The sequence below is a fragment of the Apostichopus japonicus genome, chromosome 2 (assembly GCF_037975245.1).
Source record: "Apostichopus japonicus isolate 1M-3 chromosome 2, ASM3797524v1, whole genome shotgun sequence".
Lineage (NCBI taxonomy): Eukaryota > Metazoa > Echinodermata > Holothuroidea > Aspidochirotida > Stichopodidae > Apostichopus > Apostichopus japonicus.
In genome coordinates, this window is record NC_092562.1 from 18,493,415 (window position 1) to 18,519,090 (window position 25,676).

At 37.2% G+C, this 25,676-nt stretch overlaps 2 protein-coding genes across 13 annotated transcripts in view; one reads left to right on the plus strand and one right to left on the minus strand.

The window, feature by feature from the left end:
- Positions 1–6,525, plus strand: part of LOC139980823 (uncharacterized) — a 47,818-nt gene extending 41,293 nt beyond the window's left edge. For all 11 annotated transcript variants that reach the window (XM_071992775.1, XM_071992782.1, XM_071992790.1 and 8 more), the window contains one exon: positions 390–6,525. In XM_071992775.1, the coding sequence (XP_071848876.1) occupies positions 390–625 (236 nt within the window). In that variant the 3' untranslated portion in view covers positions 626–6,525. The remainder of the gene's footprint in view (positions 1–389) is intronic.
- Positions 6,526–7,041: 516 nt separating this feature from the next.
- On the minus strand, positions 7,042–24,573 carry LOC139980809 (uncharacterized). 2 transcript variants are annotated; one of them, XM_071992764.1, is made up of 14 exons: positions 24,358–24,573; positions 23,090–23,199; positions 22,378–22,562; positions 20,311–20,629; positions 18,629–19,518; positions 17,750–17,844; positions 16,406–16,507; positions 15,674–15,845; positions 14,233–14,340; positions 13,366–13,515; positions 12,883–13,002; positions 10,979–11,233; positions 10,516–10,552; positions 7,042–9,117 (listed from the first exon to the last, which is right to left on the minus strand). In XM_071992764.1, exons 1-14 carry the CDS (start codon positions 24,432–24,434, stop codon positions 8,954–8,956), a joined length of 2,784 nt encoding a protein of 927 aa, XP_071848865.1. In that variant the 5' UTR covers positions 24,435–24,573; the 3' UTR covers positions 7,042–8,953. The 2 variants fall into 2 exon arrangements, with proteins under 2 accessions (XP_071848865.1, XP_071848857.1); XM_071992756.1 differs by having other exon boundaries at positions 18,629–19,524.
- Between the last annotated feature and the right edge of the window lie 1,103 nt (positions 24,574–25,676).

Here is a 25,676-nt window from a genome sequence, read left to right on the forward strand (position 1 = left end):
AAATAGCACCAGCTACAAGAATTGATATTTGCTGTCTGAAAAATATTTGGTCACCTCTGCTCTGTGATGACCTCATAAATCGGCACATTTTACGTTATCTGCAGGGAATAGGGAGACACCAAGTTAACCTTAGCAAGGTATTTTAAATAGAAGACATATTTTGAAAGATGAAAGATGTTGATATGTTTTCCTCCCCCCCCCCCCCCAAAATCAAATGTTACAAGTTTGATAGAGCCAAATATGCCTTTGTCTTTGGTACTAATAGAAACAAAATTGTTTTGCTTTGCTATTATTTCTGATGTCCTTTTTAGGACAAAAGTGATTGATCCTTTTTGCTTTCTCTTCTTTTTTTTTCTGATCTGTGTCCTTTCGGTTTATGGCTCCCTCAGACAATGACGGCTACCAATCTGATTCTGAAGTTAATGGTAATGGTGGTAACGTTGACAGCGGCGTGGTCATCTCACCCAAACCCGAAATGAACGGCACGGAAGAAACGAAGGAAGATAATAAACCAAAGAAGAAGAAAAAGAAGAAGAAGAAGAAGAAGGCACCGGATTTGAACGAGTCTTTAATTGAGAGACCGCCAGCGGAGAAGAAAACAAAACCTACAGAAGTTATAACGTGAAATATTTTGGCCGAGAAATTGTTAGACTTTTTGTATATCATTAACCAAGCAGGGGAAAAAAAGGTGAAAAAAAAGTTTCACCATTATCTTTTGAGCGAACAACTGTCGTTTAGTTAATGGGAAACAAAATGAATATGCTGCTACTAACTAGAGACAAGCGGTTGTCCAAACTGTGTGGACGTTCCGAGGACGAAGTTTAAAATGCTTGTACGGACAGAAGTCTGACCACAACTTGTAGAGCTATGCAATCATGGGTGAGGATCGAGTTATTATCACGGACATTTCATATTTCAAAGTCTTTCCTTTTGTTCACGTATAGAGATGTAGAGGAGAGGTTGGGCAGGGATAGATTTAACCTGTTGGTTGTGCAGAGGAGATGAAGTGTGAAGGACAGTTGATCTGTAGATGGCCCGCCCCCTTTGATAAAACAAAATGAAGGTTGAAGGTCTCTGGTAATGATGGTTCTGTTTAGTTAATATCTGAGAAGGTGGACTTTGTAATGCAGGTAGTGTGAAGTTCATGGTTTTCAAGGTTGTGGTTTACAATATCACAACCAGGGATATTTATAATCCAGGTGGGTCTGCTCACTTCCTTGTCACTTACTTGAGTGGATTAACAATATAACCCATCAAGATGGTCTGTTTAAAGTAAACAAACAAAGCATTGAAGGTTATCAGATAAAAGAGTCTGATGATGGCCTGTTGTGGTCTTGTCTAGGTTACTGCTACTTTTTGCTGTTTCCTGGTTCAATCTTTTATTACTACAAGCAGTCAGTCTGAAGTTAGCCTTAGTATAATTAAAGGAACATCAAATAATGCAATCCTGCCGACTAAAGTCCCCTTTTGTTCTGTAACCTTTCAGCAATGCCTCCGAATCACAAAGTTCGCGCACAATATTTAGAAATTACAACAAATTTGACTGTTAAAACATGGTATACAATTTTCTACAATTTTTTTATATTCATTGAAACATATTTCATTGCTTTAAGTGATTTAGTTAACTCTAAAAAAAATAAGGGGAATTTTAGTTTGTACAAGTGCGAAATAATGTGTCTTTGTTTCAAGAACTGTTTATAGCCCGTGCACTGTAGTAGAAGTAGTAAATGACTCTCATTAAACAATGCTTCACAGTTACCCAAGCCCTTGATCAATGCAATAAGAAAATTAATAGGTAGAAGAAGTCATAAAACTGTGAAGGAAACTTTACACGATGCTCTACGCACACACTAGCTCTTTAAAAACCGTTTTAATTTACAATGAACTCTAAAACCACTTGTGTAAACAAGTGTAACTTATTCAACGATTCTGTGTAGTTCAAGAGAATCTCGTCAAAGAATGTTTGTAGTTAACACTTTAGTAGTTTGAATAGCCTTACTGCAGTTGGAAATAAGTTATCAGAGAATACTGAACCATGCATGCTTTTATAGAACAGTTAAAGAAAGGGGTTATGTACAGGCTGTACAGCTACTTAATGGTTCACTGCTTTCTGAAGCTTAACCTGATAAAAATAGAATTCAAATTGAGTTAGAGCTTAAAGAAACCTTTTACAAAGTCCGGTCAGCAGCTTTCCCCAAAACTTACCCAAGTAAAATTACAATTGATTAAACGGAGACACTCTACTAGAGTGAAGCTAAAAATAATTAAAGAACTTGATTAGATCCTGAACGTTTTTGTCATCTAGACACTTTGCACATAGTTACATTATACACAGTTTAAAAAAACAAGAGTTAACATGGAAAATTGCTTTTTTTAACTTTTAATCCACTATTTGAGATCAATCTTACCTGGTCAAGCGAATGAATTCCATTTGAGTATGAAACTTACATCTCTTACTTGTATCCATTTTCAAGATGTTCAAAATCGCTCCCTCTCCCCACCCCCCCCCCCCCATGTACAAGTTCCAACTACATTGCAAAGCTGTAAGGATGAGTATGTGTAGCATGCTTGAATATGTGTAAGTATCTACAAATGTTTTATATTTGTACTATCAGAAATGAAATTCAATCAGCATTTTTAATTTGATTGTTTTTCAGTGCCTTACTTTCCACTAAATATATAGATAAATGTATATAAATATATGTAGATATTTATATGTAAACACATGCATATAGATGAGGCCTTAATTCATGACTAGATATCTACATAATTACAGAGCCAAGTTCTTTAACATATATTTTCGAGGGCCACAAATTTTTGGCAGGTCCATCTCGAATAAAATTGCAATGTTTAACTTGCAAAAATGAATGCACATGATTGACAACTCTTAATCTTGAGCACTATTTTTACTGTAATGATTCCATGACAACTTGAGAATTGTTGCCATTTTAAGTTTTCAGATAAGGGTTATGCAAAAATATTTGATAATGTTAGTTATTCAGTTGTTTCAGTTATCCAGTTGTTTTAGTTAATATCATTATCACTATAGTGCAGAATATCCTTAATTTTACTAGTGTTGTATCACAAGGATAGCAGTTGAAGGTTTTTGATCAAATGTAGATAATGTTTCTATACACTACTAGGGGGAAGAAAATATGAAAAAACCTGCTCATTTATGGTGACAAAAAGCTTATGTAGATAATTTTTAAAAGCTAAGATGCTTTCATCCTAGCAGGATTTGACAAATTTGGGCAGTGCTCAAATCTTGATAAAATATTCAGAGAACACTTTCCTATTAGCTGGATTCATTAGAATTAACTCACAGATATTTGACAAGTATCAATGTAGGTAACAGTGTTCCTTTATGAGGAAGCAAGGTAGAAGTACTATCGATAAGCCTTTACATCTTTAAGCCAACACGTTGCAACAGTTATTCAAAGAGAGCTATACACGTATTCCTCCTAAAGGTTAAAACTCTCAGTTCTCTGATACTGTAGTAAAGAAAGTACCTGTTTCCTTTCATTCAAGTGAAAGTTAAACTTGCACAGAAACAGTTTTTGGAGGTCAATTGTTTGCAAGTTGCCAAGTCAGTATGATTATGTTCCTCTTTATGATGACCCACAATAGTTCATTACTGCTTGGCATGCCAAGTATTACAAAAGTTATTAGTATCAGCACTTGTTGGAATGAGTACATGGAATACCACGATGTGAAACTCGCTGTTGTAGGTAAGAATTAGCTTCATCATTTCCTGCAAAACTAGGTTGTCTATATGAATGCAACAGGAACTAGGAAGCAGTCGGATGTTTTGTTGTTTGGTCGGTCTCAGTGATCACACAAATTCCTTGAATACTTACACATGATTATAAGGTGTATTCCCCAACTGAATAGGTAAAGAGAAAAAGTTACTTGTGAAATGCCATCTGAGAAGTCTTGCCCTCCCCCTATCCTAACCCCTCCCCCTCCCCTTCCCTGATGTCTTTTTGGGAGTTAATCTTGGACTAGCTGTTTTGTTTTGACAAACTGGAATATTGAGTGCAATGAATATTCACTATTTGATGACATCGATTGTTATTTTTAAAGTGGAAAATTGCCCTTTTTCATTGGTCAATTTTTAAAGTCTTTTAGTTCAACTCTGGACAACTAATAATAAAAGTATAAAATGTTTTTTATAATTTGTACAGGACTATATTGCAACTTGAACATTCCTCTTTATACCCCCCACTGAATTTCTGATGATAACATCAAGTAGGGTCTGTGTGGTATGGGAGGAGTAGAGAGAATAAAGTCAAAACATTGTCTTTACGAGATTAACCGTTTAGTTTGTCAGTATAGTCTGACATTTAGGGGTTGTATAATATTACTTTTTATCCGATTACAATAATTTATACAACTCATACTATTCCCTGTTGGTAATGGAACCACCAGTTGGCTGGTATACGAGGAGACAGTCGTTATAAAGTTATAATAAAAAAAAGGAAACACAATTTAATTCATAAATTTGTTTACATAACCCAATTCAAAACCATTGTTAGCCTACACCATCTTTCTTGTTTGTAACTTTGCCAAGTTCTTTAGTTTTGCTTGTAATTTGTTTTCCTTTCCCTTTGTTTTCATTCTTCTTCTGTGTTCATTTCATTTTTACCTTGATCACTTTCAGTGCAATTTTAATTTTCACTGTTTTGAAACAAGAATGATTTGTGGAGGTGTGGGGGGGGGGGGGTATACAGGCAAGTCGGGAGGCTACAATCCTTCTGCTTGGGTTCAATAAGAGGGGGTGGGGGAAAGAAGTATGGCTCTCAAAGCCTAAGAGTGAGGGGCCAAGCAGGAGAAAGAAAAGGTGAATAATTTAAAATTTTGAGCAATAGAATCGTTTATGGAAATGTGATTTACTTATTCAATTTGTGAAACCATCCATTTTTTAGTTTTTAATTTTTTCGTAAAGGAAAGACCCTGTTGTTTTCATTTTACTTGGAAAGTTGTTTTCCCTTGACAAAGTGTTTTCTTCGTTACTATGCTGTTCTTCATATATCTCGCAAGGTTTAAGAATTTTTATCTTCTTAGCTCTTTTTTGTCCAAGTCTGGGCCAATCTCTTGTACTGGTCAAAATAGGTTGGAGCAAATGGCCAGAGTTCATGGAAGGCTGGTAGGCTACTCAAGCCTAAGGTTTTAATTAAGGTACCACCCTCCCTCCCCCCCCCCCCCATGAGTGCAATATTTGCAGGCAGATTTTTTATTTAGTTTCTTTCATGGGCCAGACTGAACTCTTTCACTTGTGTAATTTGTCCTGTGGGGCATCTGATGAGAACCTCTGGTGTATACATGCAATGGCCAATTGATATTACAGTTAACACTCAAGCTGAACAATTATGTGTCTGTGTGTTTCATCGTCAAGCTACAGATTCTGTTATACGTTTATCAGGGGTACTAGGGATTTGCTCATGCCGGGCGGCTGGAAAAAGGTTTGCCACCTAAGCATAGATCATTTGCAAAACTTTTCCTAAAGAGGAGGGACCTCTACCCCTCAGACCCCTCCCCAGGACACTACTGCACAGATCTGCCAAGCACTCGAATATCCCAGTGCACATCCCTGGAGGACAGTCCAATATTTGTGGAACATACCAGTTTAATTCATACATGGCTTTAAACAGGTTATTTTTGTTATTTTCTTCAAGAGATTGTTGCAGTTGGGATGGAGTGGTGGGGGAGGGGGGGGGGTGTGGAAGGGGGCAGTACTTGTGTGTTACAACTTGTTAAGTTATTGTACACAATTCATGGTTATGGCACAAAGGAGGGTGGGGGTGGGAGGGGTGGCATTGTAGTCTTGCTATAGTCCTGAATGTAACTTGTGTAGAACATCTGTGTCTCACACAATAGACAGCTGGGAATGCACAGGGCTGTGTGCTGCTCTACAGCTTGTACTGAAATTGGAATTTGTTTGCTCAATTGTTAGGAACAATGTCACTTCATGTTGTGTGTATAAGTGGGAGATGGGGGGGGGGGCGGTGGGTCAGAGGTGCGATAGATCTGGCAGAGTTAGGTAGATCCTGACAGATACAGTGCAAGGAATTCTTGTTCTACTCATGTTTATGCGGCATATATGCTGTGCACATTCCTGTTCTTGCTGGTAGACACTCCCACTGTAAGCCCCTCCCCCACCAGCCCGCCCCCATTTGTGAAAGCCAAGTTGGAGGTTATCCAGTGATAGACGAGTATATACCAACTCTTTAATTTTTCCTCTTATTTTTCTCCATCATTATATATTATTATGGTGATGAATATTAAACTATCGAAGATTCAAAGCTTTAAAATATTCCTCCTGTACACCATATAGTCTACAAGCTTTATTATTATTATTATTATTATAGTCCTTGCCTATGATAAATATGTATATATCTATATATGTGATTTGATATGTGAAGATTAGGCCCTGGAGTGCTTGGAACATTTGTAGCATACTATCAAAGCAGTACTATGACCACTTATAACTTCATGATTTGTTGAAGTAAAATCTTGACAAATTTATATATGTAAATCTTGTTTTTCTTTGCTGTTGTGTCTCAAAGTCATTCTTATGTAACAGTTCTATCCTTTTTGAAGCCAGGTATCCCCCTAAATTATGATGTATTATGTTTTTCCCTTTGTTGAGTACCGCATGCATCCTTCCAGAGAACCTAGACTAAATAACAGATAAATTCCACCATTCGTGACCATTTATGGCATTCTTAAATAAGTATTTGAGTGCAAGTAAGTGAGAATCGTGTGGCACGCGGTTTGCTAATATCTTGGCACTTCTCATTTAATAATATTCTAGCTGGGTGCTACACAGTTATATCCCTGTACATGTCTTGCGATATCTTAAATATAGAAGACCATCAAATTATTAAGCTGATTGTCATTCCTCCTAAATCAAAGTTAATCTGAACAATTTCCAATCACTTTGGCAATTATTATTATATCTCACATCTAATTAAGAAGGAATATAAATTTCTTTTAATCATATATGAAACAAAACTAAAGAAAATATAGACTAGAAAAGTGTTTAAGTAAAATGGAATGTTCAATTAATCTTTGTTAATACATCCAACACAATTTACAGTTTAAAAAAAAAAATCAAGACTAGATAACAAAGTTTGCTTGGAACCTGTGGAAACAAACAGGTTGTGTAAAAAAACAAATATAACACTGAACAAGCTGCAATACTTCCGAAGAAAAAATGCGGAGGTTATCAATTAGAGGGGGAAAAAAACTATTTGGGGCTTAAGATTGATAACAGCTGTTAAAGTCTGTACGAATATTTTAGTCGTTTCCAATTTTTATTCATTCTCCACTAAAATCGGAAAGATTGACCTTTGAGATCGAAGAAAATTAATTTTGTCAATTATTGTGAACTAAAAAAATGAAGCAGGATTCACATAGAACAAAACTTGACATATTTATGGGGAAAAAAAGAAAGAATTATAACGAAGAGAGGGGGAAAAAGTCATAATAACAAAAGATGGATATTAAATGAACTTTTGGTATCTGTAATGTATCCTAAAGTTCCTTCCTACTTGAAGACAGAATGTCGATATCCATTTTTCTTTACACCTACAAATCCCAATCTTTCCCCACAAAATATATTAACACTTTTAAAAGAATAATAACTAAACATATTTCCCAGAGCAAGTTTGAGATTCATGCATTTGATCATTAAAGATTGGGCTTTTAGCCCTAAAGGTGTTATACATCTTTGCATTTCTGTGACAATTTTGGCCAGTTTGCAGGGTGCAAAATAATAGAATTGATATGACTTAAAAATATTTGGGTCAAATATTCTTATAATATGACCTTATTCATATGACTAATAGTCTGGTTGTATCTATTTCCATTTGTAGCATCTAAACAGGAAAACTTAATTGTGGAAAAATTTAGACAGCAAGCAATTCAAAAAAATAATTTTAGATGTAAAACTTGACCACAATCGCACACAGGGTCCATAGAAAATTACTGACAGAGATAATTTTAATGGTATTAAAGAACAATCTTAATTGTTGATATGTTGCAAACAATTAAGATACACGGCTAAGGGTATGAAGTGGGTTTCTCAAAGCACTTAAGTATTGAGAAATGACCCTATAATCAAGTGAGCTTCATCAGTTTAAGTGTTATACACAGACCATTAGGTCACATTAGGTTCACAAAACTGAATAATGGATAAATAAAATCTTTGTGTGCCCTCAAAGACAGGCTTGCAATACATTACATATTTATATTGTAATTTCTTATATAAAGAAAGGAAAAATTGGTTGACCAGTTTTCACAATGGACTGCAAAAAGTTAGGAAGAGGGAATTTCTTTAAATATGGAGGATTAGTTCAAAACTTCTACTCTTAGTTCTCTACTGCTCTTATTTTCAATGCAGTTTATGTTATTTTGGTTGACACCTTAGGTTATAAAGAGACCCTAAGTATTGTTATTTTAACCTCAAACATGCATACGAATAACAAATACCTTAACATTCATTCAAAAATGCCACTCATTTTATAATCTTCATCCTCTTACAATTTAATTTTATAACTCACTGGCAGTAACAGAGAGAGAAAGAGACAATCCTGCTTTGACAATGAAATTAACTAGATGTGAAAATAATTCCACATTTCTTTCCCGAGTTAGAAGATCAACGACAGTCCAAAATGAAAGTTTAAACATAGCAGTTAGAAATTTGATTTTTCAAATATGGAAATAGCTCACAGCGCCATTCATATGTTTGTTGAACTTGGTTCTCTCACTGCGTTTGATATCTCGGCATCTAATGGCCTCTTTCTTGAATAGAAACTGATAGGAAATCAAGATGTGTTGATACAGACAATGATAATAAATAAACTCTGCAGTCACTAACAAAGCAATGCCACACCGACTACCTGAAGTACTTTGCACCTATTTCATACCTACTTTCAAACCTAATTGTCTGCTAACTCTCTGATTGGCTGAGAGCAAACCTAACATCATCCTGACTGACATTGAGCAAGATTCTTTTTCCAATCTCATTGAAACCAGCTTCAAGTAGCAATAGTTTGGAGGATGCAAGACGTACACAAACAGACCAAATCTCAGAAACACTGGGTGGAGTGAAACCTGGTGGAGAACAATACGTAAGAGTGAGAAACAAAATGGTGAATAAACTGCTAAACAATATACTGGAGAGGGCATGTGTATGTAAAAATTGATAAAAGTGAATACAATTGATATTTTGATGCTAACAGGTCTCTTTCTGCAGTCATACTTAACCTTAAAAAGGAGAAATGAAAAGCTTCATGGTGAGTTGGTGACATATTTTATAATTCGAAAATATGATAATTAGGTATCTTATGATGCATAGCAACCACATGCAAACTGGAGTTGCCGGTTCCATTAATAATAATAATAATAATAAGCAAATATTTATATAGCGCTTTATGCAAAGGCCTCAAAGCGCTTAAAACAAGTACACAAATATGCAAGACAAATCACTGTAAATTTTGGAATAAATGTGTTTTTAAGAGACGCTTAAAACAGTCAACCGATGGTGCATTGCGAATTGAAGATGGTAGATTGTTCCAGAGATGAGGTGCAGCAGAGATGAAGGCTCTTTCTCCATAAAACTTTGTGTTTGGGGTATGGCTGGTGGCAAGAAGACACTTTGTAGACGAGCGAAGTTGGCGTTGAGGATGATACTGAGGAATTAAATTTGTAATGTAACCAGGAGCAAGGGAGTGTTGTGATTTGTACGTTAAGAGGAGGAGCTTATAAATTGACCGATGTTTTACTGGAAGCCAATGGAGTGATTGAAGCACTGGAGACATGTGATCATGACGCGATGAACATGATATTAACCGGGCAGCAGAATTCTGAACAGTTTGAAGTTTTTTCAGTGTAGAGTCAGGAAGGCCAAATAAAAGGGAGTTACAGTAGTCAAGCCTGGGCATTATCAAGGAACATACAAGTTTTGTAGTGATATCTTTGGTTAAAAACTTCCGTATCCGGCTGATCTTCCGTACGGCATTGTATGATGATTTGCAAACAGCATTGACCTGTTGTTTCATGCTTAGATGGGGATCCAGTACAACTCCTAGACTTTTGACGTGCGTGGACGGAGTGATGGTAGTCTGATCAATTTTGACTGAAATAGATTTGATTGTTGTGGATTTAAATTGCGAGGTAGCATGGAGGATTTCAGTCTTTGAGTCATTGATAAAAAGATTGTTTGATATAGCCCATGATTTTACATCTGCAATACAGGGGGGGGGGGGGGTTTGTTGTTGGAATGTTAGGATGGAAGTACCCTAGGATTCTACTCAGCTAGCTACTCTTTGGATTTGCTTGACCATTCTATGAACTGGGGAATGGGGTTAGCAAAATCAGAGAGTAGCTGCTAGCTGAGTAGAAATCCTATGGTATATCCACACCTTCCAACAACCCTCTCCCCCCCAAATCCATTGGTCGAAAAAGAGGATAATGCCAATAAGCACTTCCAAAGTGGATACGGTTGCTTACCTTGTAATCGACATAAGGAGACATGTTGCTTCAACACCTGCAAAAGATAGGATAAATATATTGACATTGGCTAAATAAATTTAGTTGTTACTATTTTTTATTTTTTATTTGATTACAACAGGTTGTTTTAACTTCAAGAGAGTTTAATTCAAACAAAACAGTTAGCTTAGAAATAAACCACACTGATGAACCGTGTATATAATTTACATATACAAATATATATATGTTGTAAGGTCAATAAGCATTTAATTGAACCTTCTTGGGGGAGGGGTTCAGAAATACTGCTTAGTGTTATAAAAACTAGCTAGCTGCATTAGTTACTGGAATACAATTGCTTTGGAAGTAGAATACAAATGATTTTCCTAATGATATTTGTAACCAGCTGATTTAATGATCAGCAGAATGCCATTACCAACTCATGTTGGATTCTCATAATTATTGCATTTAAGGAAGTTTTACTCACCTCTTCAAAAGTGGTTTCTTCCAGTCCACTCTGTCTGAATTCTGATATCAGTGCCCTGAGGAAGATCTGTTCCTGCTCGGAAGCATTCCTGATGGCCATAATCTTTGGAGAACAAAACATCTCCTCCACAGCCCACTCAACGTGGTTTAACCCAACGGTACCTTTCGAACCCTTCTGTTTGGTCCTCTCGGCGATCTCTGTGGCCCGTCTGCAAATGTCTAGGGCCCTCCTGGCATCTCCCGAGAGAGCTGCCACCTAAACCACAAAGAACAGATATTAGAGAGAATGAGATAGCTGCAACATTATAACACCCAGAAAATTAAAGCAATATTCTATCTTGTTTGATGCTAACAAAACGAAATCAGGCAAAATAGTTTTGCTTTCATGAAAATAAAATTTAGTAGAAGATCCCCTTAACCTCTATCATATCACTTTGAACAACAGAATAGAATGTATTCTCGTAGGCAGAGGAACGCCATGCAAAGAAATATCAACACTGTCAAAAAAATACTTTGTCGGTGTGTTGTACTAACTTCTGCATCGTTTCCCACTGCAGCAGTGTTTTCAGCTGGTGTTACAATGGAGACCATCTCATTTTTGTTTTTTTCTTTGAATTATTATTCGTACTGTAGTTTAATTATTGTACGGATTACAAATGACTTAAATATCCCAACAATGGAACTTTGGGATAGCAGCAATTTTTGGCTTTGCATCCGTTTTGTATTTTTGGGTTGTTATAAACTGCTGAAAAAATTTATCAAATAAGAGTGTCCAACAAGCATGGTGTAAAATTGTACTCAAATTCTCTTCTCATGCAAATTTGTGACAAGCAGTGGCGTTACCAGACTTTTTGCTTATCTGGGGGGGGGGCTAAGGAGGGCAAAGAGTGCGAGTGGGGGGGCTCCAGTTTCTTGCGCGACCAGTTCGGTCATGTTAGGTACTTTTGCAATAAACCCCATTACCAAATACTTGAAACCATGGTATCGGAACTGTTATAAATGTTGCTTTACCCAAATTGAAAAATTCATTCCTGAGTTACATATGCTAAATTGTTGAAGGGATAGTCCAACTAAAATATGAACATTGTAAAGAACGTCAAGCACATAGCCAGGATTTCATCGTAGGGGGGCGGTGCATATCCAATGTATTGACATGTCAACAAGAAAGCTTTGTGCCATCTGCATAGGGTCCAGGTGACTGCCATGGGGGCCCCTGGTGCCTATGGTGGACTTAAGAGGCTTCAGTGCTTCAATTTTTATTTCAATTGGCCGAGATTTTAGCCATGTAAAATTCTATAAGAAATGTTCAAAATATTGCATATGATGAGCCTAATATTGATTAATATGGGATATTTTTTTGGGGGGCCCACCAATGTCATTTGAGAGGCAATCAGAGGGGGCAAGACATTTCACTTGGGGGTCCCACCTCCTGCCCCCATCTGGTTAAGCCACCGTGAATGAGACACCATAAAAGTCGTATTTTATTTGCTGTTAGGTGGAGTAGCACATCATCAGTATTATTATACACTATAATAATTTGCTATATTAATATACTATATAAATATGTATAAATATTATATACATATCAAAAATCGTCGTCTGCATGATAGTGCAAATCTTATTTCACCTGCATGTAGCTGCGGTAAATCTCCTTACACACAACTTTTTGGCAGTGAGATATATATATTTGGGAAATCCCATTCTAGCCAAAAATTTGTGTAGTCCTAATTACATGTGGCAATTTTCTACCAGCATTCTGTTTTAGAACTTGACCTGTAAGCTATGACTTGTTCAACATGGTCATGTCAGATACTTAATGGCTCTTGAAGTTTAGAATTTGCCCTCAAAGTGAACACACATGCTTTCTGTCTATTATCTGTTGTGTCATGCAGAAATCTTACGTACCTTTCGAGCGGCTAGTTGGATGGCTTCTGAGTCGAATGCACGAAGACCCTGTAATCTGACTTCAACGATCTCTTGAAGCTGTTTGAAGGTGTATGGTTGGAACGTCATTCTGCTTAAACCCTAAACAAAAGAAGAAGAAGAGAAAAGTGTGTTGTCATGGTAACAATTGTTAAAAGATATGAAAAATATGAAATTGTATGAGTTTTATCATGTCATTCATGAAACAGAGAACAAAGGAAGGAGAAATGGGAAGAACCACAAAATTTAACCAGGCAATCCAGATCCATGCCATGTGACGTTACAAACATTAAAATGTTTCAAACAAGCATGTCACTGAAGAACATCAGAATGCAAAATTTGATAAACATGCAGCACAGCATTATCCCTCCACCGTCCCCCTCCCGCCTCCCACCTTCTAAAACATGAAAAGAAAAGTAAAACAACGGATATTGCAGAGACATATACAAAATTTTGAATACTAACCAATCTGCTGGAAACCCGGTTCATCATGATCCTCTCTGGTAAATCCATTGTGTTAGCTATCGCCACGACGATCAGTCCAGATTTTGGTTTAGTCGGCCAATCGAAAATGCTGTAAAGAACGTCCTGCTTTCTTGTCCATAAGAGATCAAGCTGTAAAAATGATGTAAACACCAACATATATGATTATATGTTCAAACCTCTCAAACAATGTTTGCATAACAGAAAGTCCTCACCAAGTCACCAAAAGTCTAACATATGTCTTTGAGAAAAACTTGGCAATTTGCAAACACCGTGTAACTTAATGTATGATTTCTGTTTTTGTATGGAGTGTTTACAGTCATTAAACAATTGAAGCAATTGCTAAGACATTAATCAACATTATCACAAAAAAACAAACACTGTTCAAAATATGTTTACTACTGATCACTCAAAACTAAGACAACTCTTCAATTGTATTTTGACTTAAAGAGCTGGTAATTGTCAAGTTTGTCTGCTCTGACATAATAAATTGTTCACAAGCATGCTCTATACAACATATGTATCAATCATTTGAACAATCACTCGCTATGAAAGAACTAATATTCTATATTTCCCTCATTGAAATTAACATAAGCTACGTAAACCTACTAATTACATTGTGATGATTATATGGTTTAGCAAAATCAAAACGGTGCAGAAGTCAGTTGCCTCAACATAATCGTGTGCAACTGATGCTAATCCTCAAAATGAGAGGGTGGGGATGTTGAGGGGGGTAAACTATCCATGACTAGAACCAGAACCACACCAACATGAAGAATTACACATTTAATAACATAGTGAAGACACATTCCTTAATAATATGAGAGGATTGATGCCTTAGGTTTTTACCTCATCTACAATCAGGACTACAGGCTTAGACTTCGGTCGAGGCGAAGAGAAATATTGTTCCAACAAAGAGGCTGCATGTTGGGGAGTTGCTTTTTGACCAGTCAAATGCTGCAAGAATAAAACAAGAACAGAAATAGAAGTGGATTAATAAGAAAACTGATTTCCTGCCTATTTAAGACTAGTTTAGCAGAAATAATTTATGTGTGACCCAATATGTTAATAAAGAGAAAAGAGTATTGACGTGTAGTAGTGCTGATAGTCGACTCTTACTTTTGTAGTCGATTAATCGCATAGCTCTTCTCGCGATTACTCGGTTTCAGTTATGACGTCATCACACTTTTACAATGCAGAAATACAGTCAACACAAATCTTTCTCCATGGTGCACTGTCTTTATTTGTTCTTGTGTCTTAATGTGTGGTGTCTAAATCATGTTAACACCAATAAAAACTGTGAACCCTTTTCAATCTTAAATGTGTCCTAAATCGTTCATAGTATTTCATAAATTTTCGAATGAATCTACGAAGCTACTACAACTACTAACACTAATAAAAGCAAACATGCAACAATGAATAGATGTAACACCTTGTAGCGGTGTGATGATTAGTGTGCATGCCTTTTCGGTAGCTTGATAGCAGGCACATATTTTGCTCATTGAAATTAAACTACACCGCAATCGACACACTCGATCAGACATCTGATAAATGTGAACCAGGCCAGTAATGAATTGTAAACATGTTTGAAGAAATGACAAATATTTGGCAATGGTAAAATATTAATAACTTACAAACTTGCAATTATGGGCAATGATCAATCATTGCTAGGACTGAATGTTGCACTGCAGAACAAGAGTATTACTGACAAGTAAACACATGCATCAAACCGGAGCAGGTGCTTGTCAAATTTGAACACAGCACAGTGCTACTGTAGCATTATTAGAACCTGTACCTTTTTTCAATATTTGCTGTCAAACTGCTCTAGTGTTGTGTTTGGTAGGTTAAGCTATTTTTCAAAAGCAGATTTTGTGTAGTGCTAGTTTGTAGTCGAGTTAATCCCAACTTAGGTTTTGAGCACAATTAATGAAACTTCCAAAATGTAATCCGGACAACTGGCGATTAATCAATTACGGCTATCAGCACTAATGTGTAGCCCACCTTGCTAAAACCAGGCTACAAGCTTTATGACTTCAAGCTGATGCATTACGAATAAGGATGTGAATTCTGAATATTTAAAGGTGGCGGAAGGGTGCAATACTTAACTATTCTAGCATTAGAAAGGGTACCTATCAGTATTGAAATGGATCATTTTCACATACAGAAGGGGAAGAAGGTGGAGGGGGGGGGGTGTATCGTAATGGGTATCAATTCATGGTTAGCAAGGAATAGATAATCAAACTGCCAGGGACCACAGAATGAATCATTAATCACACATCTATAAACCTACCTTGAGAATTTGAACAAAAGCTTGATGGGGTTCCGTTAGTCTCATTCCATTGATCTCTATTGTCTGGAAGGCTGGTATCTCACCTTCCTGTACTTCTGTGTTTAGTTCTTCCAGCATAGCATGGACAGTGGCTGTCTTACCAGTCCCTGGGACCCCAGACACATACAGACATCTTCAATAAACAGACATTAAAATAAAAAACAAGGTCAGCAATTACACAGGGCTGACATGCTTACAATTCTGACAGGTGGGAAAGTGATGAGAGTGCAGGATTGGGGAGGAGACATGTGAGAGGAAGTAAAGTAATTGTGAACTAGAAATAAAATCCAGCTGAGTTTTACATGGATCAAAGCTATAACTGCTGATGTTTTACAGGTCACCATGGTGATGACAAGACCCACAAAGAAAGAGATGAGGGAGAGGGATTGGGTTGAGGTTTAATAGGAAACCAAGACACATGTAGTCAATATTTTGTAAAAGAAAGGACAACATTTTTCAAGTGTGCTCAAGTAATTTGACCAACGATTTATAAAATTTAAATAACACATTTCTACTAATTATTGTTTATTAGTATTGTATATTAGTATTGTTATTGTTATAAGTATTTTAATAAATATTGTTTATTGTTTATTAGTAATGTTTATTACACAAATGAAAACAACCCCACAATACTAGACCTCTTGCAGCATTCTCTCTCGACAATTGGTTTGGGTGAAACCTGCTTCAACTTACCCCCAGAGTCTGTCAATCAAGTGGCCCTTGACGAAAGAAAATATGTCGGTGAATTCATCTTCCCTGCACGGAAGGCTGGATGGTACTGCCGAAACGTGAAGTCTAGTTTCCAGGGAGACAGAGAATAAAAGTTAAGAATAACGATAAAACTTATAACAGCAATATATAACAACAATATATATATATCACTTAAACTCATTTTTCAATTTAATCACTCTTTGATCACTTACAGGACATTTTCACTATTCACTTTGACAAGGAATGTTAGTCTTCAACAACATTTTGTTAAAATGCATCAAAACATTACATTTAATATAATAAAGACTACATATGAGCTCCATCTCTTGTCTAAATGTCCTATGGTGAATAAAAAAAAAATAGTACAAAAAAAGAAGAATTAATTTGGATTTGGATTTTCTGTAGGCAGACAACAATTTTTAAATATAGAGGTCACAGAATACCAGTGAGACTCCTTCAACAGCCTTACACATATTTAGTAATATTTGTAGTATTGTCAGGGGTGTCAGAAGCTATTTGGGATTGGTACAGCAGATCAGAGTGTGCCCATCTATCATAATTATCGGGGGGAGGTTTGGTAGGTCAAACTGCGCTACGCGCCACCATGGTTGGCGCGTAGCGTAATGAAGAAAATTTTGAAAAAATGCCTCCCAGATTGCAGGAAATGGCACTTCCCGAGCTTGAAAACAAGACCCCTGCCATGCCAGAGTAGTCACATTTAGCCTACTTGCTGTCATCATTATTGAAAATTATTGAAAAATATACCTCCCAGATGCGTTCTCATTTGTCAGTTTTTGTACCCGATTAATCTTCTGAAAAACATTTTTGAAGTGTGTTTCATTTTGGTTCTTTACTTTTTGCCATTTTTTTTCTTAGTCCTACTTTTTTTCTCTTTTTTTTGCCCCATGAATATTGGTGCGTACTGGCTCAGACGCCACTGATTTTGGTGAAAGCTCATTTCTTGTTCAGTAGTTGACATATGTTACATGAAGCTTTCTTTAAGGCATATTGAATATCCAGAAGAACATATCCAGAATAACATATCCAGAAGAACATACATCCAGAAGAAGATACAAGAACATTATGGAGTGTTAGCTCAGTGGTTAATGCCGGTGCATTTCAATCATAAGGTCCCCGGTTCGAGTCACTCCCAGATTAATGTATGTCGTCCAGTTAAAGAGTTGTTGACAATGAACAATTCATAATCATGGACGTTAAATATGAATGTAAGAGACTGACTTCGGTCAGCTTGCGGCTTTAATAAGCCAATGAGGCTTCTTCACAAGTTCCTGCTTGCAGGAGGATCTAATGTACATACATACATACCTGACTCTAGCCTGTTCCAGTGGTTTCGATGGTGTCTTTCTAGGAGTTTTTCTTGACCGAATCTGAGGAGTTGCTGCTTTAGCGGAGACTTTAACCTGTCAGGAAAAATGTGGGAGAAAAGTTCAGTAACTGCCAGAAAGAAAGGATTTGTTCCAGAAATGGTGCCAAAATTTGTTCTATGACAGTGAAAAAAAAAAAGAAGTATTTTTGTCTTCCATTAATAAAAAAACTCATTTCTTGAAAGTAGTTCTTTTCTGAAAAGTTTATACATTTGATTTCCAATCAGACAACCTGCCCTTACTTACAGAGGTTTTCAAGGATTGAACAGCAAAGCTTGTTAAACAAAGCAAAATGAATCTGTGACTGAGACAATTTGTAAATAAACTAACTGTTCCTCAGATGACGGCAGGGGACACTTTGGTTGTATGACAAAAGACTCGAGTCATTTGAAATCACTGGACAACCCCTAAATGACTGGACAACCCCTAAACACTGGACAACCCCTAGACTGGACAACCCCTTAATGACTGGACAACCCCTAAACACTGGACAATCCCTAAAATCCAGCAATGATGATCATTCAGGACTTTATTTTTAATTTGTTTCTGTATTTGTGTATGTTATTAAATTATTAGCAATGTCATATCCACACCTCATAATACATAGTGCATGAAATAAAAAATAATGTTATTAATTTATTTGCTTTTAGTTTGTGATGAAAGATTGCAGTGTGAAGAATGCATTTCAACTGTAATTATTCTATATTTTTGCTGTGCCCTTTTCTTCAAATACATCCCTGTCAACCATCACAAACAAAAGCAAGGAAGGAAAGAAAACAATAAGAAAATAGACAATCCCTTGACTCATAATTAAACAGACCTTTGGGGTAGCCGCAGCCCTTCCTTTCACTGACTTCTTTGGTGTTTTCGCTCTCGAGGGACGATAGTTGCTCTCCTCCTCCTCATCGTCACTGCTACTCTCGCTCCCATCCCATTCATCTTCTTCTTCTTCTTCTTTTATGGATGAGAAGTTGATCCGTCTCTTAGGAGTCTTCCTCAGAGATGATCTCCTGCTTGAAGCTCCAGGCTGTGGACATGACTGGGGGACTTTCTTACTGGCGACAGCTTGACGGGGGGTATCTTTCCTTCTCTTCACAGATACCTTTGAAGTGGTCCTAGGTGTCTCAGACTTACTTTCAATCACCTTCTTTTTCAACCTCTTCAATTTCGCTAACCTCTCGTCCTCATTTTCATCCTCGTCTGAGAAGTCGCTATCGGAATCGACATCCTCAAAGACGAGCTTTCTGTTTCGCTGGGATTTAGTCTTGGTCGGGTCTCTGTGCTTCTGGCCTTTACCACGATCTAACGGAGGGCACGACTGAGGGACTGAAATCCGTACGCTCTTCCTCCTAGTGGGTGTGTTTTCACCTCTTTGGCTAGTCGATAGTCTGGACGTGGTCCTCGAGGCTGCCGCAGATTTCGGCTTTGTATTCTGCCCAGAATTCGCTATATTTCTTGTCAGACCATTCAAGACCGTCACAGATTTGTTCCGTCCTTTCACAGTGTCGTAAATAGTTTTATCTAAATCTAGGTCGCAAATGTCATCTTCCCGAAAAGTCACACTGCTTGACGTAAATTTCTTCTTGGTCTTGGAGAAGGTTGATCTCGATTTACTTTTCGGGGTGAACTCATCTCCGCTGCTGAAGAACAGGTCCAAAGCGTCTACCACGTCCATGTTACCTTGCGAGACTCTACCAGTGGTTTTATTGGCTGAGACTAAAAGACAAAAAGTCTGAGACTTCAAGCATTTGATGACACTACAAATGCCGAGATGTTTGAAAAATTATGTTCTATTATAATCTGCATGTTTTGCTTTTCAAAATGTAATTTACCAAAATATAAAGGTGAAACTAACCCAATTGTCATCATCATCCAATTTGATTTTGACACTTGCGTCAGATGGAGGCAATCATTTGTGCACCTAACTTCTTCATGTTAATTACTGCGTATTTAAGGTTCCATTATTGATACAGGTTTTGCTAGTTGACAAATTAAGACATTTCAAGTTCTTAACATGATCAAACATTGACACATTATCAACACTATTTTTTTTTTCCTGTTCATATTGAAATTATGAAAGATAAACTAAGTATGCTGGTGAGTCAAATAATGATTAGCCACGTGCAAAATTTAGCAAATGCTTTCTATCCCATTCTTTGAGCAGTTTTAACACTAAAGGTGTTATGTTGCTCTGAGATTTTACAACACTGAGTATTTTAGTTGCTTCAATTGACACTGGAAATAATGTGAAGGATCGCTCTCTGTACTTAAGGTATGGTGCATGATTTACTTTTTGGTCCCATTGTCACATGTCACATTTTTTTAGCTTGCCAAAGCAATAGATTAAGTTTTCTCTTTAACATCAATCCCATCATCTAAGCTAGCTTTCTTGCATTTTGAGTCATCATGGAAGACCCGTGGGGTTGAGGGCCTAAACCTTTGCAGACCAAGGTCTTACAGAGAACATGTGAAATCTTTACACTTGTAATACATCACAAATACCTTTTCTATGAGGTAAAGACTTGGTCAATGCAGCCTTATCTCCCCTCTGCCTAGCAAGCGGAGTCCTCGCTATCCTGTTTCTCCCGCCTGCCTCTCTTTCCTCTTCATCCCCACTCTCTTCATCAGAGCTCTCTTCATCTCTTCGTCTCACATCTTTCCTTGCTTTTGGTGTTTTCTTGGTCGATTTAGCATTTGCTATGTCATCAGAGAACATAGGCAAAAATTGTGACCCATCAAAAGTCCACCGGACAAAGTAAAATGGCCGGTTATTTTTTATTTTGAAGGGTGGTATAGAATCATCTGTATATATGGCCTCAACCTGAAAAAGATTTGAGAAAAAAGAAAAATTCTAATCAGAGAAGGTAAGAGTTGATGTCTTGGTGTAGGGAAATTCTCCTTTAAAGATTTCCATGCAAGCATTCACATTCCCAATGTTCAAATAAACACCTGTTCACCAAGAAAGCGGTTTTGCTTTCTTTCTAATGGTCATTTCAACTACTTTATTTATACCACATTTAATGGACGATGGGGAACCACTTGGCTTTTTATAAAGCTTATCAAGTATATATGTACGTATATATATATCAGCAATGAGTTGGAAGTCTGGAATATTGAAAAACTTCCAGCCTGAACTGAGACTTGAGCCCTGACCTCACACTATATATGCAGACACCCTAACCAAGTAGACTATGGACACTGATTGTATATCCAGAGGTTCCAAAAAACCTGTTAAGAAACGTTGCCATTAGGGCTGTGAGTTTTCGTTTAAAGACCTAAACGTTTAAACGGCCGATTTTTCGTTCGTTTAAACGTTTAAACATTCGCGAATATCGCGAGAAAACGCCGAGCATAAAGGCGTGGGGTCCAGGGGACCACCCTAGGGCCCTGGTGGGGCGAAAACCCCGGAAAAGGAAAAGGAATTTTTTGCGTGTCTGGCGATAAAAAAATTCGCAGTTGAGGATGCAAAATACTGACAAACTTTTTTAATTTAAATTGTCACAAAGCTGATGAAAAATTTTAAATGACAAGTTAGAGTAGCTGTATTATGTTATAAAATGAAAAGGGATTTAATCTGTTTTACAATCTTTAAAAAGTTTAACTTACAGAACCTCGATACACTTAACTATGGTAGGACATTATTTTTTCCGTATTTTTGGAAATTCTAGAAAATACTTTCTTTTCCCCCCGCTTAACACCAGATGTGGTCTTACAGTTTATTCATAAATGGGTGTACTAGAGCCTTGTATACATGACATTAGTTGCATTTAGCACGATTTGCCAGTTTCGCGTGAATTTTTCGAAAGTGTTTTGCTGGATCTTTCGTAAAATTTGAAAGGTGTACCAACTTACTTTTCGTACGCAATTGGTAATTTCTCTACTGATTTTCAGAGTTTTTTTTTCTCCAATAGATACATTTCCTTTGATCATGTATTTGAACAACTATTACCAAGTCGAGTATTCGACCCGGTATTGTCTGGTCGGAGAGTTCAACGTGATGGACAGGGATTGTAATCATTTCGATCGAACATGCATTGACTGGATTATCTGCGCCGCCGCTGTCGGCTCGATTATAAAGTACACTTGTGCCGCGAATCAGGAAGTTTTCACAAAATATTAACATCGTTCAAGTTTAAGCCATTCATATTGCCGGATTCATCGGGGGGTGGGGGGTGGGGGGACAAAAGTAGGATTACGTTCGCGGTTTATGATTCGACTGATCGTAAGTTGTGTTGTTATTTCGCGTAGTAGACAAAATAAACACGGGAATTGATACACGATTTTTGCCAATAATTTAAATTTCAGTTGATATCATAGTTTCGTTTAAACGTTCCTAAAGTTTTATTAAACGTTTAAATGATGTTTCGTTCGTTTACACGTTTAATAGTGTAAATGGCACAGCACTAGTTGCCATTTCACTATACCTCTCCCCACCTGTATGTATAATAGCTAGTGCTCGTTGGTGACATATATCTGTTTACTCTATATATATATATATACCGTATATGTATATACATACAGTACACACATCTTTACTTGATAAGCTGTCCTAAATTGTACAATACTTACAACACATTGACCAATGATAGTCTCCGCATCGATATCAACTTCCACTATGCTAGATTTTGGTCTGTTAAACAAAAACAACTCTTGTTCATGAGCCACCATGGGCATCCGGAGTTCCCCAAGGGCTGGAAGCTCTGATTTCCTCAGGTACCATTGGACCTTAGCCCTTTTACTGTCCATAGCTTGACCTGTGAGTCAAGCAGAGGGAAAAATCTTGTCAGCTTAATTGGGTAATGATTATGAATTAATGTATAAAATTTCAAGATTCATTTGCACAACACCTGTAGATCTTAATAGCCTAAATTATTTTGTTTGATGCTGGCCAGCAGGGTTGTCGATTACAGATGGCAACGTTCCCCCCACCCCCAAGGAAATACACGGTCACTGTATAAAATTTCAATATAGGCCCCTTTATATAAAAAATTTAAGAAGAACAGTAGTGGAAGGAATCAAAACCATGGGGTGAAAACTAGAAATGTTGGTATAATTACAGGCTGGTTGCAACATCAAGTCAAAGTTTTAACTTTGGCAAAAAGGGAAGGAATGAGAGGGACAAAACCAAGATTAACTTGTTACACTTTCTTCCACATTATCCTTAAACAAAACCCTGAAGTAAATCTTCAATAAAAAGGAGATAAGTGTAACATTATCTATGACATGATAAATATATAAAATTTACCATTACTATTATTACACTATCAACAAGTTTACTAACCATTATCATAAAAGTGTTCAACCACAGCCACAAAGTCCTCTCCATCAACGTTGTCAATGACGACAATATCCCCTGTACTGACAATGGTTTGGTCTGGTAATTGTAAATGCCTGAGAACAAGAAAATAGTAATTTACATAATTCAAAACTATGCAGAATATCTTTTGACGCATCATACTTCTTACTAGCCTACTGTACTGACCAAGGAACTCTACAAGAAGGAAAGAAAAATCAACAAATTTGTCCCAATGGTAACTGAATGTGACCCTTAAAGAATCATGGATTTTGCATTGAAGTTTAATTTTGCTTCACTCTGACCAATTCTCATAACATTAAGACATAATTTGTTACCCCTCAATATGCAGTTACAAATTCCAGCTAATTGGTTGAGCAATCATAATGATGGTTGAGTACTTAAGTCCTTTTTTAGTAATGTGTTACATTTTCATTTGAGAATGTTTCATCATTGTTTCATCAATGTTGGTATGATTTTGATGGACTATGTTATCAGGTGCAAGTCATAGTTTTGGAATTTCATGGATAGTGACTGACAAATGTATTGTCTATCATGAAGTATACTTTAGAACAGAGTATAATGCAAGTGTCTACAGACATAACAAATAGGCCTTTGAAAAGGCCATATAGCTACAACTTTTGAGCACACTAGCCCAGCTGCAAAACAAAGAATGGCAATTTGATCATGGTGTGTATCGCCTATGCCCTGTGCGTCTGGTTTGGCCTAGGTCCTAGTTCACTAAGTTATATTTTGACCTAGGCTAGGCCTATAGAGGCTTTGTCAAAGTACAGTAGTTCAATGATAGGGAATGGCATTGTTAAAAGTTTGCAAAACTATCACCCCTTCTTCTCTAGGCAAATCACCCAGGAACCTAGGCACGACAACCGAACTACTACTAGCCTACTAGTATTTAGTCCACACACAGTCCCAGTTTCCTTAGTCCTTACACGTTACAGAGTGTGAATGTGTGATCATCGTGAATTGTGTATCACGAGTTCCGTCAGAAAGGTTACAACATCTAATTACAATAACGGGCCCGGCCTGAAACATCCTTTTTGCTGATCTATATATAATCTATTGTATTTCTTAGAATCAGTTTGGCGATGGCCTTATGTTGAACAGTCGTTACATAACTGTTATGTTAGTAAAACAGACTCGATGTATGCAAATATCCCTTTAACTTTAAGCTTAACAAGGCAATTACGTATCTACAATAATTGAACGTGCATTATGTACACTGACTTATTTCTTACTCGTAATATTTCTTCGATCTACGCTTTGAAGCTCCCTCCACGGTGAACTTCCCTTTCCAGCAGTATTGCATTTCCATGATTACAAATAAAATAAACGAATGCTCCCAAACCAAACTGAAGGTAAAGAGGAAAAGATATCTTCACCTCGAATTAGACTGAGATTTTAACACAGTATTGCAAGTGAACAAATTGATCAGCTGTTTATTTCAGTGTTGCCGCGGCGTCGTTCATGCTTCGCGCGAAATGAAGCACGTGGTACATAACACTGTTGGTCGATTCCATTCTGTTTAGAGGTTTGTGTGTTTGGTTTGTGTGTTTGATTTCAACTTAGTTTAGCAATTTTCTAAGGTATCGTAACCAATCGAATACTGACTGTGAAATTGGGAATTAATTTTAAAAGAGCAAAGACATTTTGGGCGATGAAACGAAAATAAGTGGTATAAATAGTCCGTATAAAGTATAAGTCCTATAGAAAGAAGAAAAGAACGACAATAATTTTACCAAAGGAAAACTAGTAGGCCTATATCAAAGCTGCAACTGCTTGCCACGAGCCTTCCACCGTGGACTCCAGCCTGGACACTAAGATCCATACAAAAGGCAATTCGAAGCATTTTTTTCCTTCTATATTTGCTTGTAAATTACCAAAAGAGATGATGAAATATCTGTCTTACTGGACTGTTCCAGGGCCCCTGCAGAGCCCTGCATGGCCATCATCCCAGTTTAGTGTAGCGTAAAGAAACTTGCCATCCGCATATGCTCAGCCCCTGAGCCCCTGAAAATGTTCCATGTTACGCCCGTGTCTATCGACTTCTTTACATCTTCAAGAAAAAGAAGCATGAATTGCAAATGGGCCTACATAATTATAGGAAAGGTGATGAGGCCTGTATTTTCTTAGAAATCCGAGAATTGTTAACCTTTTTAAGAAAGGGCCCAGGGGAGGGTATACATTACCCGATTTTAGGTAGGTTTGGATCATTATCATAACATATAAAACAGGAAGCGAGTAAGAGTCCGTTTCTACATAGACATTCAAACTTATGTGACCGGGTTTCACATGAGAATATATATGGCGCAATAGCTCTTGTACAGACTCAAAGCCATACGGACTCAATATGGCCCCATAGAGACACAGATCCTGTTTATTTACCCCCCCCCCCATTTTTCTTTAGGCCTCCTGATTTACACTGGTCCCCCAGACTGTAGCCCCTCTCATCCCATCTTCTCAGGCCTGCTTAGGCACTAAACACGGAACACCTCCAATTTTAATATTAGGGACTGAACTGGGAAAGAGGGAGCTCGACTACTTTTTTTCGGCGTTG

Excerpts from the sequence above, each read along its gene's own strand:
- LOC139980809 (XM_071992756.1), bottom strand. The coding sequence starts at position 24,434 with ATGGAAATGCAATACTGCTGGAAAGGGAAGTTCACCGTGGAGGGAGCT. Across the intron at positions 17,845-18,628 it reads GGGCTGCGGCTACCCCAAAG|GTTAAAGTCTCCGCTAAAGC; the intron begins GTCTGTTTAATT and ends TTTTCCTGACAG. Across the intron at positions 13,516-14,232 it reads TAGTCCTGATTGTAGATGAG|CTTGATCTCTTATGGACAAG; the intron begins GTAAAAACCTAA and ends TCATTTTTACAG.